The 14,976-nt window shown below is 45.8% G+C and overlaps 2 protein-coding genes across 18 annotated transcripts in view; one reads left to right on the top strand and one right to left on the bottom strand.

The window, feature by feature from the left end:
* LOC119009792 (SUN domain-containing protein 1-like) overlaps positions 1-10,243 on the top strand; it is a 14,447-nt gene extending 4,204 nt beyond the window's left edge. For 8 of the 14 annotated variants that reach the window (XM_037081391.1, XM_037081389.1, XM_037081386.1 and 5 more), the window contains exons 6-23: positions 769-870; positions 1,505-1,636; positions 2,756-2,836; positions 3,495-3,626; positions 3,845-3,943; positions 4,256-4,331; positions 4,463-4,512; positions 4,671-4,876; positions 5,124-5,390; positions 5,874-5,966; positions 6,149-6,207; positions 6,354-6,498; positions 6,955-7,251; positions 7,576-7,660; positions 8,014-8,129; positions 8,398-8,565; positions 8,644-8,736; positions 9,327-10,243. In XM_037081391.1, coding sequence (XP_036937286.1) covers positions 769-870; positions 1,505-1,636; positions 2,756-2,836; positions 3,495-3,626; positions 3,845-3,943; positions 4,256-4,331; positions 4,463-4,512; positions 4,671-4,876; positions 5,124-5,390; positions 5,874-5,966; positions 6,149-6,207; positions 6,354-6,498; positions 6,955-7,251; positions 7,576-7,660; positions 8,014-8,129; positions 8,398-8,565; positions 8,644-8,736; positions 9,327-9,443 — 2,318 coding nt within the window. In that variant the 3' untranslated portion in view covers positions 9,444-10,243. The remainder of the gene's footprint in view (positions 1-768; positions 871-1,504; positions 1,637-2,755; positions 2,837-3,494; positions 3,627-3,844; positions 3,944-4,255; positions 4,332-4,462; positions 4,513-4,670; positions 4,877-5,123; positions 5,391-5,873; positions 5,967-6,148; positions 6,208-6,353; positions 6,499-6,954; positions 7,252-7,575; positions 7,661-8,013; positions 8,130-8,397; positions 8,566-8,643; positions 8,737-9,326) is intronic. The other 6 variants (XM_037081382.1, XM_037081383.1, XM_037081393.1 and 3 more) reach the window with 6 other exon arrangements.
* The window catches only part of LOC119009793 (collagen alpha-1(XII) chain-like), a 17,859-nt gene continuing 13,001 nt past the window's right edge, over positions 10,119-14,976 (bottom strand). For all 4 annotated transcript variants that reach the window (XM_037081398.1, XM_037081402.1, XM_037081400.1 and 1 more), the window contains 5 exons: positions 14,665-14,943; positions 12,695-13,027; positions 12,335-12,616; positions 11,963-12,054; positions 10,119-11,869 (listed from right to left, as the gene is read on the bottom strand). In XM_037081398.1, coding sequence (XP_036937293.1) covers positions 11,777-11,869; positions 11,963-12,054; positions 12,335-12,616; positions 12,695-13,027; positions 14,665-14,943 — 1,079 coding nt within the window. In that variant the 3' untranslated portion in view covers positions 10,119-11,776. The remainder of the gene's footprint in view (positions 11,870-11,962; positions 12,055-12,334; positions 12,617-12,694; positions 13,028-14,664; positions 14,944-14,976) is intronic.

Raw genomic sequence — 14,976 nt, 5'->3', positions numbered from 1 at the left:
CTTTATGAGCACACATGTTGTTTTATGTTCAACATGTGATTTTAAAATGTTCCCGTCATGTGTTGGTGATTTGAGTGAACAGACTTTGCGCCACTTCTATAAAATCGAATCAGGAATTGTTCTTAGTTCCGCTGCCCCTTTTAATGAATAAAATGTCAACAAAAACATTAATATTCTTCAATATTTTAGTGTAAAAGTTGTCACTTCCTTCTGTGCACATCTTCCTCCACTAGTGCCATGTTTGTTTCATGCTGTGGTCGTGGAAACACTCTGATTAGCTTTATGTCTTCTGCTCACAGTCTGATGCTGATATTTGTTAGCCGAGCTTGAGCGTGTTCACCGGCAGCTCAGCCAGGCATCTTCATTTACACTCTGATCCAGTTTGTCTGGAAATGATAGAATAATGCAAAAAGAGTTTGAAGTAAAGAGAACTAAGTAGTTTTTCTTCTTGAGTTCAGGTCACTGACAGAGTGGAGGAGGAGCGCCCCCTTGTGTTCATGTAGATCAGTAGTGGACTGACGTGTTTGTTTTAGGCTGAATATTGGTAATCAATAAGTAATCCAAACACAAACAGCAGCACTTTCTTTGAAAACCTTTTTTATACATTTATCATGAAATTAACTTTTCAACATTATCATTAAGTGCAGAGATCTCCCAGCAGCAGTTCTTGTGAGTTTAACTAAAACTCAAAGATGTAAACATAAGCTCGTCTGAACAGATGATGATCTCAGATCAGCTGTTTGTCTTTAATAAACCTTTCCTCAGCAGGTGTTCTGGCGTCCATGTGGGACAGGTCAGCCGCCCACGTGTTTTCTCTGTTCTCTCTGCTTTATCATCAGCTGATGCTGCAGAGACGCCACGATGTGACAGGTAGCAGACTTGACTCAGCTGCTTTCTCCTGCACCTACAGACTGTTTGTCAGCTGGGCAGGAAGTTAGTTCAGAAATCTGAGTCACCAGAGGAACCAGTGTTTAATCAAAAGATGATCATGAGATATAAATGTGCACATTTTACAGATCAGTGGTTCAACTCAAGTCCCTCCTGTAGAGCAGCAGCAGGAGGAAATCTGATTGGCCAGACTCCTCACAGTGTGGAGCTGCTGGCCAATCAGAGCTCACTGTGTTGCTGCTCTGTTTGATAAGTCGGCAATCAGTCTGAATGTCATGTGATTGACAACATGAGTTAATTTCCTGCCCAGCTGTGATACTGCTCACCTTCGCTTTTCATTTAAGACTCACATTCAGGGTTTTCACCTCCTGAAACATCGACTAAGAGCCTCCTCCTCCTCCTCCTCCTCCTCCTCCTCCTCCTCCTCCTCCTCCTCCTCCTCCTCCTCCTCTGTGGCTCTGCCAATAAATATTTGTATAACTCTGCGTATGTTAATCACTTCCTGTTTGTCACCGCCTGTTTTGAGTCAAGCTGCACCTGAACCACTCTCTGGCGTTTCCTGCACATTGTTCCAGATGTTTCTGTCATACTGAAGTTTGACTCTTGGCTCTTGCAGATGTGCTGCAGCTGTGGCTGGGCTCCTGCCTGCTGTGTGTCAGGAGAGCTGCAGCCTGCTGTGTGTCTGTGCTGACACACACCTGGCAGGTGTGTTATGGGCTGGCCTCAAAGTGTGATAACAGACATGGAGGTACTGACTGTCGGAGTCTGTTTGTTGTAGGTGTGGGAACATACCTGTCCACTTTTATTCTGACCAGACACTGGTGTCAAAATCTGCGTGAAATCAACTAAAAACAGATCTGCTCTTTTTTTCTTCTTCACCTGGAGTTCAGTTACCTGTGCATGCTCCTAAACATCAGTGTGGAGTGGACTCTTCTTTACTGCAGTAGCTGAACCTCCTTTAGGTTCCCTAAATACTGTTACAGAGAGACAACTAGAACCTCTTACAGTTGACCTGGAACCCATTCAGTAAACACCAGAACCTGCTTACTGACTGCTGGAACTGCCTCAATGACGACTAGAACTTTCTAAAAGATCATTAGAACCACCTATCGGACCCCCAAATCACCATAGAATTACTACAAGGGCTACCTGTAGGACCGCTACATCATCCCAGTAAACAGTAGAACCTCCGGAGAGACTTCCAGAACAACCTAGAGGAGCTGGAGAACTTCAGCAGTGACCCCTAAAAGTCCTATAGGACCTCTGGGAACCCTCACAGGACTCGTAGAAACGTCCCCAGTAACCTCTATAGCAATTTTATAAGATCACCAGAATCTCCCTATAACCTGTAGAACCACCTAATGGACCACTGGAACCTCCTGAAGGATTTCTAGCTCTACATCAATAAGCTCTTCACCGTTCTGTGATTACATACCTTCATGAGTACCACTAGAACTACCCAGTGTCCTCAGTGTCGTAGACAACCCTCTCCAATGACCGCTAGATTCTCCTACAGGACCACGAGAGCCACCTGGAGGAACCTCTGCCTTTATTTAAAATAAAAATTACCTTGAATCTGATGGTAAACAACCAGCCATCAGCGAGTCTGACTTTATTCACGTTCTGGTTCACTGTGTTCTGTTCAGATAATGAACTGTTCTTCTTCTGGATCACGCCCTGTTTTTTTTCCTGGTCTCACTGCTCACCTGCTGTTCTTCTCTCCCAAACAAATGGGCTGCACCCCTTCGCTTTGGCTGTTGCCTTGGCAAAATGCAAATGGCTCTGCCTGCAGTCAGCGTTGGTCCTCAGCTCAGAGGACGAGCTGAGGTGTCGCCTGAGTCCTGACTGTGTCTCCTGTCTGCTGCAGCTCGATCCAGTCACTGTGGAGTCATGACCCTGAGGGAGTCCACCAAGAACCACAAGGAGCTTCATCCCACCGGATCTCTGTGTGAGTCACACACACACACACACACACACAGCTCCAGTCCAGGTTGCTGCAGCGTTTGTCAGATGGAAAAATGGAAGTTCTCTCTTATGTTCTCACAGTTCTCATATTTCTCATATTTTTGAATCGAGCTGATGTCATTCGTGTGCAAAAAATACACTTGACAGAATTTGGGGGCACGTGAAAAAAAAGTTTTGTACTTACGTGTCACAACTTCTTGAGGAAAAATCATTTCTAGTTTATTGCTCAGTGGTTGTCATAAATTGCTTGATTACGTACATCATGATTTCTAGAAAGCCTCCAGAGAGCACAACAAAGTGCTGTGTTCCCTCAGAGCTGCTGTAGGACAGACGTTAAAAGACGTCTGTTGCTGCTCACTGCACTAACGTCTCCATGTCCGTTTTCTTTTCTTGATTAACCAGCTCAGTTATCTGAGCTCAAGTCGCTCGGTCACAGCAGTCTCTCCTTTTTGCTGGCTGATGTTAGTGCGCGTCTCTCAACTGTGCTGCTGTTATTTTAATTTTCTGAGCGTAGCCTCCTCAGTGTAGCTGCAGGGCCCATTAAAGGTGTGATTGAAGTCATTCACAGCTGGTGCAGAGGTTTAATCTGTTTCCTGCCTTGTGTTGTGAGTCTGTCAGTTAAACGCACTCGTCCACAACAGGTGACGACTGTCAGGAGAAACAACCCTCAGACATGGATACTGTCTCCTCCTCCTCCTCCTCCTCTTCGTCTTCATGGTCCTCAGTGGCTTCCTGTGTGTTGGGGCTGATGTGGAGCGCTGCTGTTTTCACAGGTTAACTCTCTGATCTGACCAGTGAAATACACGTGTCTCCTGTGTCAGACTGATGATGGATCTTATATCAGTTCTGCATTGTTAGTTACACTGATGCCGCAGTTTCCATCTAAAGCCACGACGGCATCATGAAGCAAACTTTCAGTCTGATGTTTTACTCCTACAGATTTCTCCTTCTCCTCCTATTAATCTGTCTCTGACCCTGTTTGCCTCCTCAGCATCGTGTCTCTCTCAGCTGACTCTCGCTGCAGCGTCAGCAGTTTGGCCTCTGACCAAGAGAACATGTTCAACTTGTCGGAGCGTCGGAGGCTCTGCAGGTTACCGTTGTATTGATCGATCTGATTGATGGATTCCTCTGCTCCTCCTCTTCTGGTGTGCAGCATGTTTGTGTTGGAGCTCTGTGTTGTTTCTCTCTGTGAAGTGAAATGATTCTCTGCAGTTCATCCTCAGCTGTGTTGTTGTTGTTCCTCGTCTCTGTTCTTGTGTTCGCTTCGATCAATATTGTAACGTTTCTTTTCCTGCATGGTGACCTGCAGCCTCCTGCTCAGCTGGATTAATGATTGTGGAATGGAATATGGAATGGAATATTTAATGTGTGTGTGTGTGTGTGTGTGTGTGTGTGTGTTTAGGTGCGACAGCAGCTGATGTGTACAGGTGGCTCAACAGACGATGGCATCACATGACCGCCAGCATCTTCCTGACTCGGTAAAAACCTTGTGTGTGTGATGGCCTTTCTACAGATGATTTCTTCTGCTCAGCATCTGACTTGAAACCAAACTGTGGCTGAAGGAGTTTTCCTTTAATCAGACGTGTTGCTGTTGTTTGTCGTCCTGCAGGTTTCCTCTCAGACTGCTGCTGGTTCTCGTCCCTCTGCTGCTCCTCTTCAGTAGGTGTTGTGTCTTCACAGTCCGTCAAAGCTTTAAAGTATTTAAGACAACATAAATGTGTGTAAATCAATCTGCTTTGGTCTCTCAATGAATCACCAAAGCTGCTGCAGTGTATCAAAGGGTTTCACATGCGAATTATGTGTTTTTGTTGTTTCAGGTCTGTGTTGGTTCTGTTCTGCCGGTCTGCAGTCCGTCCTTCCAGCTGTCTCAGAGTGGAGGGCGGGGGTCCCTGACGTCCCCGCTCTGTCCTCCATTTACAGCTTCATGTCCCCCAGGAGCCAATCAGCAGAGGGCGCTGTGCAGCCCTACGAGGAGCCGCTCTACAGTCGACCTCCACCGGCTGAAACACCATCAGCAAAAGAGGTTCGGACACCACCATGTCACTGTTTCATTTCTCTGGTAAAATGACTGCAGTTGCAATGTTACTGCAGTTGTTTAGGAGATGTCCAGTTCTGTCGTCCAAGGATACATTTCCCTTTATTGTTTCATCAGCTTTGTCTCTTTTTTGAATCCATTCTTTTGTCTCTTTATTCCACATGCTGTCTCTCCTCTTGTTGTACCAGTTTTTTTTTCAAGCAGCTGTTGGAATGAAAGCTTCGTTGCTTCACAGGAAGCGTCTGCTGCAGCGTCTGCGGACGAGGCGACGCGACTCGTTCATCTGGAGCAGAGTCTGGCGGCGCTGTGGGATCGGGTGGACGTTGGAGGGCGGCAGGCAGAGCGGAGACACGAGGAGGTGCTCCGGCTGTACGCTGACCTCCAGCAGCAGCAGGTCTCTGGTCAAAGCAGCGGCGAGGAAGTCTGGCTGAGCGAACTGCTGCAGCAACAGCTGGAGCAGCTCCAGGCACGACTGGACGAGGACAGACGGCAGAGGGAACAGGTCAGAGACGCATTCAGACCAAAGATGAATCTGAACATGATTTATGGAGTTATGGATTATCCAAAGGCATAAAGGTAGCACACACACTAATCTCCAGGACAGAGTTGACAGATCTACATTCACTCATTTATTCTGGTCAACCAACATGCTAATGATTTGTCCTGTTGGCCTTCATGTCCTGGAGATTTGTGTACTTGCTTCCTTTCTATATATCATTCATATCTTTGGGTATTCAGCTGTGTGTGGAGACGTTACCTCTCTATAGGCTGAGCTGGTTTAAAGGCCAGCGATGAGGCTCAGCTAGTGTGGGACATAAAACAAAGACCAGGGTCACAGACGCTGCAAATGTCCCAAGTGTAAAAGATGAAGAACCAGCTTTCTGTACTGACAGATGAAGAAGCTCCTCTAAGTTATGATTTAGGTCTTCATCAGAGTGTGATTGGAGTGTGTGTGTGTGTTTCCTCCCTGTCGGTGTGTCTGCAGACCCGGCAGCAGGATTTATCGCAGCAGCAGAGTCAAGCGTCTCGTCTGGATCAGCTGGAGTTGCAGCTGCAGAGTCTGGCTGCTAAAACTGAGGTACATCATCATCATCATCATCATCATCATCATCATCATCATCATCATCATCATCATCATCATCATCATCATCATCATCATCATCATCATCATCATCATCATCATCATCATCATCATCATTCACTGACTCACAGAAGCTCCAGTTTGTTGATCTCGGGACTGTTTGGTTTGTTGCTCTGCAGGAGGTTCAGTGGAGACAAGAAGCTGCAGCACCTTCATCAACACTTCCTGCTGCTGTCAGGTGATCTTCCTCCTCATCCACCTCTTCACTTTACACTCTACGCTGCAGTTTGGCTGTAGTTCTGCTCTGTTCATACAGACGATGGGTGTGAAACACTTTAACTAGTTTAACAGTTTGGAGTGTACATGTCTTGTAACTTCCTCTAGTGTTGGTGTGGACCGTCAGTCCCATGATGCCTTGCTGGCAGTGGTTGCGCGGTTGGAGGCGGCTCTGGAGGATTTGAGGCGGGATGTTACGGGTCTTTCCGGGTGTCGAGACGGCTGCAGACATCTCGACAGAATCCAGCAGATGGTGAGAGAGGCGACACTTGATTATTAAACCCTAACCCCAGATTTTATGGACAACAGATCACAAAATGTTGAGAACACAGATTGTAAAGGTGAAAATACAGAAATGACAAAAATTGATCTTTTTACATTTTGAGATTCATTTTTCCAATGAGTTGGGAAATTAAGCTTTGCAACCAACAAACTATTGAAAAATAAGCTTGTGACTTTTTCTCTGGTGAACAAACAATTGAATGACAGTTTAAATTTCTTCCATTTTTGTTTCTACTTGCGTGTCTTGCTATTTACACACCGACACAGATATCTGTAGAGTTGATATCTACTAATTAATCAGTTTTGCTATCATGAAGAAACATTCCCAACCAAAGTTATGATTCTTAAGAATCACAATAAATTAAAACCCAACTTTTAGAGTCTCATGTTTCTGTATCCGGCTTTGTTTCCTCGTGTCCTCTATCAGATTTCTGATCAGGTGTCCGTTCAGGTCCGTGAGGAGGTTCGGACTCTTGTCTATGGTAACCAGCTGACCGTGGGGGGCGGAGCCTCTGGAGACCAGGCCGGCCTCCCAGAGTCGCTGCTCCAGTGGCTGTCTCAGCAGTACGTCAGCGGGGCCGACCTGCAGGCGTCGCTTTCCTCTCTAGAGCTCAGAATCCTGCAGAACATCAGCCTGCAGCTGGAGCAGCACCGCAGCGAGGAGACGGTCACAGAGGCCGTCCTGCACGCCGCCGAGGCTGCTGGGGCCTCCGTGACCCGCGAGGTGATGCTCTGATATTTATTTTACTGTCGGTAGTGTAAATATTTGACAGTCTTTGACTTTCCCTTCATTCCTCTGCCAGTATGACCACATAGTGGGTGTTAAAGTCACCAGATGCATCATCCAGTTGTCCAAGTCAGAGCAGTGAAGCCTCCTCTCTGCTCGTCTCTGTAACTGTCCACTCAGAGAGGGAGACGGTTTTAATGAGCCCTCTGTTAAATGGCTCCTCAGATGTTTGTCTTCTAACAGATATGAAACAGTAAACTTACAACAGTCTTATTCATCGAGTTTCCTGCTGACTGATCACTAATCGCTCGTCTCTTCCAGGATGTGCATGTGATCGTGCAGAACGCTCTGCGTCTGTTTTCTCAGGACCGGACTGGCCTGGCCGACTACGCTCTGGAGTCTGGAGGTCAGAAACTGTGTTTGTGTTTGACTTGTTTTATACTTGTAGTGTTGATGAACGCGACTTTTGTGGTTTACAGTAACAGTAACTAAATGAAACAAAGGTTAACACAAAAATAACACTAAACCTTTTACAAAGATATGTTATGCTAGCTTGTAATGCTACAGTGACTTGCTGCTTATGGTGTTGATTGCTCCTGAGTGGACAGAGCTACAGATGTTTCCTAGCAACAAATTTACACATCAATAAAAACTGGCTGAAACATTTAGTTATTTATTTAAAACTGTGGCCTGATTTCCTTAACCACTAGTTTTGAAGGTAGTTCAAACTGTACCTGACGGAGTTTGGTTGTCCTGCAGGGGGCAGCATACTGAGCACTCGCTGTTCGGAGACTTACGAGACGAAGGCGGCTCTGCTGAGTCTGTTTGGAGTTCCTCTCTGGTATTTCTCTCAGTCTCCTCGAGCTGTAATCCAGGTAACACACCTGACGAACAGCATCAGCCCGTCACACATGACACCTGTGGTCACTCGAGTATTGTTATTTTACTTTTTCTTAATGTTTTGCTTCATGTAGCAAATGGTAACTGAAGTTAATATTCTTTACATTAAAAGATAAGTCCTACATTAGCAGTGTTGGTTCTAAAGATAATTTGGAAACAAAAACAACTTTGATAATCAATCACAGTTTGGTGTAAATGTGGATAACTAGCAGAACGTTTATCTCCGACCTTCTCGTCCTGTAGCCAGACGTCCATCCCGGAAGCTGCTGGGCCTTCAGAGGCTCCAAGGGCTTCCTGGTGATCCGCCTCTCCATGAGGATCCTCCCCACTGCCTTCTCCCTGGAGCACATCCCCAAAGCTCTGGCACCGAGTGGGACTCTGCGCAGCGCCCCCCGAGACTTCAGAGTCTACGTAAGAGAGACGCTGCCAGCAGAAAGGTGCTGTCCAGATGTTAAGTTGTGTTTAATACTAATCTGTTTGTGCTCTCAGGGTCTGGATGATGAGAGTCAGGAGAGAGGGGAGCTGCTGGGCACTTACACCTACGATGAGGACGGAGAAGCTCTACAAACCTACCCTGTCACTGTGAGTACTGCTGCACAGAGAGTCTCTTCAGACCTCGTATCAACACCCATCCTGAGTGATCTGATCACAGGTGGACAGCTCTAAGTTCAGGTGTGAAGACACATGTGAGATCCAACCACAATTAGAAGGTCTGGGCTACATGTGACCACATGATGTAATGTAAATGACTTGTTGGCTCACTGTTGCTCAGCTTGCCAGTGTTAACAGCAGGTGTTTGTGAACACACTGCTTCAACTGATCCAACCATCAAACTAGTGACCACAATATCACCAGGCGCCCAGACGACAAATTCTAAATCATTGGTGCATTCTTGAAAATTCAGCAAATGTTCAACATGGAGTTCTTTCTTTTTGTAAAAAACATTTAGTTTTTTTGTCCCAGTGATGTTTATTTGCATAGAGAACAGGGAAGTGACATCTAATCACAAGTAGTCAGTTAGTTAATTTAGTGAAGCTCTGGAGCCTGGAGAGCACACCTGAATATGCTAGAATCTTTTAAAAGGTTTTTTACATCATTACATTTACACTTAAAGTCTGACAATATGCAGATGACACCAATGTATTGTTCTGTCTGTTTTTTGTCCTGGACAGGAGGAGAGTGACCGAGCCTTCCAGGTCATCGAGGTACAGGTGTTGTCTAACTGGGGACACCCAGATTACACCTGCATGTACCGCTTCAGAGTGCACGGGACACCTGGAGACCTCTGAGGATGCTGAAGAGACAACATCAGATTATTCAATGGACAAACAGTGTGGCGATGACAGACTCTTTGAGATGTCCCATCCAGATAACTGCTTCAGCCACCTGCTGCTACCTGTGCCTGAGACACCAAACACCTTTTTTTGTTTTTAACATTGAAGCAGTACAGCTGAAGACTGGAAACTAATGGCAGTTCTGGATTTTGGGTTGTTTGAAAGAATACAGACTCAGTGTCACTCCAGTCTTTCCTCATTTTAGAGTTTCAATATTTCCATCCTACTGGAGCAGGAGCCACTTCTGTCCTTTCGGTCCAAATGTTATGTCAGTGATGTCATTTCCTGTGGAAAAATGACACACTGACAGCTTTGATGTGATGTGTAATGTTTCTGTTAATAGTTAATATTTTCATATCAGAGTTTTGTTTTTACTGTAATAAAGTTCAAACGATCGAAAGTGAAAATCCAGAGGGACATTGGGTCAAACTCAAAGGTAAAACAGATTTGACAACCCATCAGCTAACGTCAGCATTCCACCACCTCCTTGCTAATGTTATTATTTTCCCTTGCAGGCCTGAGTTAATGTTTCTGAGATGTGTGTAAATATCTTGGAATTAATTTACGCCACTGTGATGTGAAAATGTGTCTGACTGCCCACATTGATCAGACTGGACAGCAGCAGTACGACATCTGAGCTTTGTGTGTGGTGTCTGGAGGAAATACCCCCCTCCCATTTTTTTTTAAAAAGCTGTTTGTGTTGATGAGCTGGAAATCATCTACAGTTTTGGTCATAATAAATATAAATCTAAATATTTTGTAGTAATAAATGTCTTCTTTTACTTTCACCATTTTCTTTCTGGGCAACAACTACGGCGAGTGTCAGGTCACAAATCCAAACAAGTCACAACACAGCACAAAACACAACAAATTGGAAGCAGAATTTTGTCCGCTGGTCAGACTTTTACTTGTTGAAACTGAATCGGCAGATCAGTATCCAGCAGTGGGAAATATGTGGAAGTCTAAGCTGACCGGAAATTTATAGAAGCATTTGTCAATCCAGACCAGCTGCTATATTTATGTTCACTCCGGTTGGGTCACTGATGGTGGCTGGTCCTCCGGAGGCGGCGCAGACTTCACAGCTGAGGCTTTGTTGAGATCAACGCGAACAGAAAATGTGTTCATTCATCAGGCAGCGTGGCCTCACACCTGATGGGATGCTCGCGGTTTTACAGCCTGTGATGTTCTGGATCTCCTGCCATGTATCTTCAGTGCTGCTGGAGTTGAGCAGTGTTGGCAACGTTACTTTACGTTACAAGATTACTGCCATTAAAAAGTAACTTGTTATACTAATGCGTTACGTAGTAAGAATTAAACGTGTCAGAGTACTTCAGGATTGCAAAAATGAGGGTAAAACCTCTTTACGACTCGTCAGTTATATTCTCCAGACGGCGTGTAGCCAACTGAACATCTGGCTCTGAATGTAGTCTGTTGTTTTATAGCCTTCTTTACGGCCCACAGTCAGTAACTCTTCAGCCTGTAAATGGGAATGACAGACACAATCTAACATTTACAGCTCTTTATTTAGTAACGATCTGACAGTGAACTGAGCAGAGGCAGACAGTATTAGGCACAGCTGTTTGACTGGAAACAATGTGGTGATACTGGCAGTAAAATGCAGACAAACCAGCTCCAGCCCACATAAAAATACAAACAAAAGATTTGTACATCTGCAGGGAATCAAACTGAAAATGTGTTTTTACAAGCTCTGTGGTCCCCAATGAAATAAATGTTTAAAACTGAAGGTGTCCAGAGGCTTTGATTTTTAAAAGGATTCAGTTCAGACAATCTGAACTGTGACTGTGACCTTTGTGGTCACTCAACTGGGCTGAAGAATAAACACAACTTCCCTTAACTAGAATGAAATTGGGCAGCAAAGAAACCTCAATGGGGCCTAAACAGTCCAGAGTTCCTGGCTGACGGTCCATCAGGTCTGCAGTGTGTCAGGGACAGAGTCAGAATGAGAGTGAGTCCAGCCTGGGTGCCATCCCCCACCTCTCTGAAGCTTTCATAAAAGGGCGTCATCACTCCCTGATTGGCTGGGAGGGGAATGTCTCAAGCTGCTTCCACTCATTCATTAGGAGTCAGTCTGTCTCCACACCTGCACACAGGTGATCTGAATCCACTGCAGTCAGTCCAGACGGATTTTTAAATTCATCCCCAAACAAATAAAGATGGCGAGTCTGCTGCAACAATACAACACAGACTGTTATAGCCGAGTATATGGTACGCTAGCGTGTATGGACGGGTAATGAGCTGATGGAGGGTTGATGAGCTCTTGGGAGGTCCTACTCTGCTGCCTGACCTCCTTCCTCTTCAGCTCTGTGAACACCGAGCTTATAATCATCCAGCTCCATGGGCTGCTTCTGCCCCCTGGTGGTCTGGAGAGACATGACAGCACACACAGTTCAGTATTCACAAGCCAAGTGCTTCATTTGAGCCGAACCTCTGATCAACAGAGCGGTGATGGTTACCTGATGTGTGACACAGAGAGCAGTGATGAACAGCAGCAGAGCCAGAGACAGGAGGACCAGTCTGACCAGACCGATGTAAGAAACTGTTGGACCTGATGAAACACATTCAGTCATCACTTCAGATCACATGACATCATGAGAACAACAGCTCTCATTAAAAATAAACTTCAGATCCTCTAAATTCACTGAAGTCACTTTAACACGTGGCTGTTTGATTCAGTTCGGAGAGAATAAGTTCCTCTGATCCTCTCTGTGTGTTTTCATGTCAGTTCCTCTTGTTTTTATCCTGTTTTCTATTCCTGCTGGTCTCTGACAGCTACCAAACATCATATTGTTGGATGACAAATGGAGTATGTTATGTGACTGATGTACCTGAGCAGGTAACCTCCAGGAAGAAGGACGACCACATCGGAGTTACGCACTCCCTCAGAGCAGATCCAGACTGGACACAGTCAGGACGGATCTCCCATGTAGATCTGAGTGTGGAATCATTTCTCAGTCCTGTTGAAACAACAGATCCACAGTGCAGCTCTCTGCAGACTACAGCTGCTGATGTCAGAGTCCAGTTAGAGTCATAAACCGGCCTCCAGTCTCCCTGTTTCACCTCCAGAGCTCCTGCACAGCGACTGGAACCTCCCACCAACCGGACAGGTTCTGAACAGAACCAAGAGAGTCATCAGTCAAAGAATAAAGTGAGTTAGAGACAGAACAAAGCTGCAGCTCCTCTTCTACCTGAGCAGGTGAGTCCAACAGCCTCTCCAGGTGAGCAGGTGTTTCTAGCTGAGCCTGAGCTCCTACAGTCCAGGAGAGCAGACTCATTGCCTTCACACTGGAACTCTTCGGTCAACATCGGAGCCTCCACTTCTCCATAGAGCGCCCCCCAGAGGACCGAAGGAGCCCCACAGCCGAGCTCCCTGCAGACCACCTCTGCATCCTGCTGGTCAAAACCGGCTTCACACACTAAAGACCACCACTGGTTAGACTGGTTAGACTGGTTAGACTGATCAGACTTCACCTCCAGTCCACCTGAACACAGACTAGTCCCATTCACCAGCCCGACAGAGTCTGCAGAGAGAGACAATTCCAAAACTGATCTTTAATTATGACTTCATACGAACCCGGGGAATATTTCTGTGTGTCAGCGGAAATAAATGTGTGATTGTAGTGAACGACCATCGCTGGAGCGGAGTGTAGTTGAGTTTCACAAGCGTCTCAGAAGCAGCTCTCTGCTCAGCTCTGTGGAGAATACACGCTGAGTCTATTTTCAACTCACTTTAGTAATTGAAAGATTTTATCATCAAGCAGTTGTAGTTTCTGGGCTCCCCTCCTCAAAGGTGTCAGCGTGTATTTTGATGATAAAAGAATTCTGAGGAGGCTGAGTGATAAAGAATTCTTTATTGAAATCTCAAGCCCGAGTCCTAACCAGAAGCGGCCACTTTCTGGTATTCTCAAATCTGTGGTAAAAGCAATGCCAAAAGGCTTCGCCGTCTGCCCCATCAGAACTCCTATATCCTTGGATCTTAGGAATCCTACAAGCAGCCGTCCCCCCTTTTTTACTATGAGGGCCTTTTTAACGTCCCCTCTCCAGTACACCCACTTCTCCTAATTGGTCACTTTGGTAAATTATCCAATAGACTAAAAGAGAAGTTGACCCGTCTCCCTGCTCATCTCCCATAACTCATCTAACTTGGCTGCGGTCAACTTTAGGTCTTGTGCCCCAAAATGACCCAAATGGGTTCCCTGTCCTTCTCTGGGAACATAAATATTTGAGCATCTCCCACCATTTGGCGTGCAGATCAAACTCAGGTTTAGTACTTTATGATGGCTTGGGTGTCTGCTAACCTTTGACACACTCACAGTTGGAAACCAACTCCTGGACCATCACTCACACAAGGAAAACCAATTAGTCATTGTTGGATCTAAACTGAGTAGATAAGAATGAGTTGCCATCCAGATACCTCACAGTGTTACAGGAAACGTACTTTCACCACTATCTAAACACGACACCTGAACCAGCTGAAAGTGAACACGTGAAACAGAGCAGCAGAAGTTTGAAAGAACAAACAGGACGAGAAAAACTAAAGAGATTCAGTTAGAAGATGCAGGGGTACTGAGAGCTGAACAGACTGACTTTAAAAACCTTTTTCTCTCAGGTTTCCTACACAGCCTGGCCCGGCCCTACTCCAGAGCAGGTCCATCACTCAGGTGGCTTGGTGCAGTAAAACTGGTGATGGAAAAACTAATTAGCGCAGCTCACTTTGACTTGGTGCAGCCAAAAGTCCAATTCTGACATTTATGGAACCCCAGTAACACATTAAAAGGTGTGCCAGGTGTCAAAGTATCAGGAATTGACTCTTACATGTTGACATGTGGAATATCTTTGAATACAGTAGCCAGCCTTGCCAAGTGGACTGAACACTGTTTCAAAACTGCACCCATTCGTCAGCTGGGACTTTGTGGTCCTGGTTCTGATCTGGTTTGGGGTCAGCTTGGTCAGCTCCAGCTGAGAGGAGCACCAGGATCAACAAGTCCCACTCTGACAGCATGGGAACATTTATTTAGATCAAAGTTGTCACGTTGCTGAACCGACATCCGAGTCTCAACACTTGACCGAATAAGAACACTATAACTCAGAACATGTCCCAGTTCATACCAAGAAACTGGAGGATCATTGCCACAGATTATGTTCCTGGTCGTCTTACCTGAGCAGGTGATCTTTATGATGGAAGAAGAGGAACCTGATGACAAACACTCCCTCAGAGCAGATCCAGACTCCACACAGTCAGGACTGATCTGCCATGCAGCTCTGTTGGACTCATTTCTCCGTCCTGTTGAAGCAGCAGATCCACAGTCCAGCTCTCTACACATGACATCTGCTGATGTCAGAGTCCAGTTAGAGCCAAATACTGGTCTCCATTCTCCTCGTTTCACCTCCAGAGCTCCTGCACATGGACTGGATCCTCCCACCAACCGGACACTTTCTGAACAGAACCAAGAGAGTCATCAGTAAAAGA

This window comes from Acanthopagrus latus, chromosome 20 (assembly GCF_904848185.1).
Source record: "Acanthopagrus latus isolate v.2019 chromosome 20, fAcaLat1.1, whole genome shotgun sequence".
Lineage (NCBI taxonomy): Eukaryota > Metazoa > Chordata > Actinopteri > Spariformes > Sparidae > Acanthopagrus > Acanthopagrus latus.
This window is presented reverse-complemented; position numbering and strand designations above follow the sequence as displayed.